The following is a 2,444-nucleotide window of genomic DNA, read 5'->3' as shown; positions in this document are numbered from 1 at the left end:
TCGCCCATGAATTTGTGTTGATTGATCGGGATTGAATTGGTCACGACATTAATTCGCACCGTTTATAATTGGACGGTGCATATTAATTATACTAAAAATTAATTAGCGACTAAGTAATGAATTCCGTGTGTATATATAAAAGAGTTGTAAGAGATTTGCTTCCTAGTTGGTCGACCAACTAGTCCACCCGATCGATCGGCCGGACGGGGTACATATATAACCTCCTACAGCTACAGGCATTTAGGAAAAATAAAGAAGGAAAAATTAATTGCTGAAGAAATCTGAACGTGCTCTTTATTATTACATTTCATTCATTTGCTCATAGCTAGAAAGTCGGCCAAACAGATAGATAATTGTTTGTTTATACAATCATTCATTCACCAAGTATATAATAATTAAATTAAGGGGAGAGAGAGAGAGAGAGAGAGAGAGAGAGAGAATCAAAACCAATCTTATTTACCTTTTTATGTGGCGCCTAGCTCGCGAGATAGCTAGCTCCGTGTATAGACAGACAAACAAAGTCGCTAGTGGCGCATGCAAGTGGATATTCATTCAGTAGTGGTATCGTCTTGTTGCATTATTATTGTGAGTAGTAGTAGTAGGAGGAGGAGGAGGAGGCGTGTTGGCTGAGGCCGAGGGAGTCCAGGGGGTCATGTCCATGGGATAGCTTCCGAGGACGCGGAGGAAGGAGGTGAACTCCTGGATCTCGGCCAGCGCTCTCTGGGCGCGCGGCTCGGCGAGGGAGGCCTCGAAGTCGATGTAGAAGGTGTACTCGAAGCGCTTGGCGGTGCCGCCGGCGCCGGCGTCGTCGACGAGGCGGACGGGGCGGTGCTTGTGGGGGCGGCTCTCGATCTTGGAGAGGCGGATGTCGCGGAAGGCGAAGGCGGCGAGCACCTTGAAGAGCAGGGAGGTGCCGTCCTCCGGGTGGGCCAGCACGATGCTGGTCTTGAAGGGGCGGTCCGTCCGGGGCACGATGGGCTCGCGGGCCAGCATCAGGAACCGGGTCACGTTGCTGCCGTCGTCCTGGATGCCGTCCGCCAGCACCTCCAGCCCGTACAGCTCCGCCGCCCGCGCCGACGCGATGGCCGCCGTGTCCCGCAGCCCCTGGGCCGCCACGTGCTCGGCGGCGCCCGCGGTGTCGTCGAAGGCCTCGCGGGCCACGTTGAGGCCCATGCCCGTCAGCGTGAGCTCGCACTGCGCCAGGGCCTGCGGGTGGCTGATCACGCGGGTCAGCGCCTCCCGGCGGACCCCCGGGAGGGCCAGCAGGCAGTGGTGGACGTTGAACTGCACCTCGCCCACGATGTGGAGCCGGTGCCGCAGCAGCAGGTCGTAGTTGCGGTGGATGCTGCCCCCCAGCGAGTTCTCCACGGGCAGCACCGCGCGGTCCGCGATCCAGTGCTCCACCGCCTGGAACGCCGCCTCGAACTGGTCGCAGGGGATGGCCTCGCAGTCCGAGTAGGCCTTCGCGGCCGCCGCCTGCTGTTAGGCGCCGGGACGCCCTGGTACGCCACGCGCAGCTGCGACCCGTGCAGCGCGCGCCGACAGGTCCGCTATCGTCAGAAATCCCGGCGGCTCCGCGCTTCGACGGATATGGACGAGCTGCAGGGGCTGATGCAATGCCCTCGGCGTTTCGTCGGCGGGCGGGGTCGTCGTAGCGGCGGCGGGAGTAGAGTTGGACGGACGTGGACGGGGTCGTTGGAGGGTGGGCGTCCGCGGGGGTTGGCTGTTGGCGTTGGCGTTGGCGTTTGGCGTTCCAAGGCGTTGCTGGAGAGGATTGCGCAGGTGCTCAGCCAGTCGGCGCGGTTGGGACCGATGGCGCCGTGGAGGAAGCGTGAGGAGGAGGACGTGTCAGCAATGCTGACTCCGGAGGAAACTTCCGGACGGTGGGTGCATCGGATGAGATGGCTGGATCGGTGGGCGCCGACTCAGAAGATGTTATGGCGGACGCCCAGGTGAGTTTGAAGGCTGCAGGCCGCCATCGATGGAGTCAGCTTTTAACCAACTGAGTTCCCCGCCTGATCTCAACCTATGAAATAACCAACAGCCAACTGCTACCAAAAAAAGCAAGAAAGAAAGATAAAAGAGGAGCGCAAATTAATTTGGATGAAGGCCTCCTCAATATTAGTATTATCTAACTGGTCTGTTTGTTTGTCTGTTTGTTGCTTTATTGTTTCTTTCTGCAGCCTAGCTTTCTGGAGTAGAAAGCTTAAGACGGCCAAGGTGGGGGAATGCGGGGTTTAATATATGGTGGCGAGGGAGAAGAAAAAGGGTTTGGTGGGGGGCGCCAAGGAAATTAGGAGGTAAATTAATGGAGGGGGTTTGGTGGTGATGGGCCTGGTCAAAATCTCTCGGCCACCTACCACGAGAAATTGCCCCTTTACTACTACTACTACTGCTACCTTTGATCCGTTCTATTGTAGTATATTCACGTCGGAAAATTCAAA

At 56.8% G+C, this 2,444-nt stretch overlaps 1 protein-coding gene across 1 annotated transcript; it reads right to left on the bottom strand.

The window, feature by feature from the left end:
* Nucleotides 1-264: 264 nt before the first annotated feature.
* On the bottom strand, nucleotides 265-1,535 carry LOC109705264 (arogenate dehydratase/prephenate dehydratase 6, chloroplastic-like; the record flags this gene model as incomplete). The annotated part of the gene is given in 2 exon segments (XM_020225995.1): nucleotides 265-1,493; nucleotides 1,496-1,535. Coding segments are annotated over 2 exon segments (981 nt in total), but the record flags the coding sequence as incomplete, so codon positions are not given.
* Between the last annotated feature and the right edge of the window lie 909 nt (nucleotides 1,536-2,444).

The sequence above is a fragment of the Ananas comosus genome, unplaced genomic scaffold (assembly GCF_001540865.1).
Source record: "Ananas comosus cultivar F153 unplaced genomic scaffold, ASM154086v1, whole genome shotgun sequence".
Taxonomy (NCBI): domain Eukaryota; kingdom Viridiplantae; phylum Streptophyta; class Magnoliopsida; order Poales; family Bromeliaceae; genus Ananas; species Ananas comosus.
Note: the sequence above shows the minus strand (reverse complement) of the source record. Positions and strands in the feature narration are given on the sequence as shown.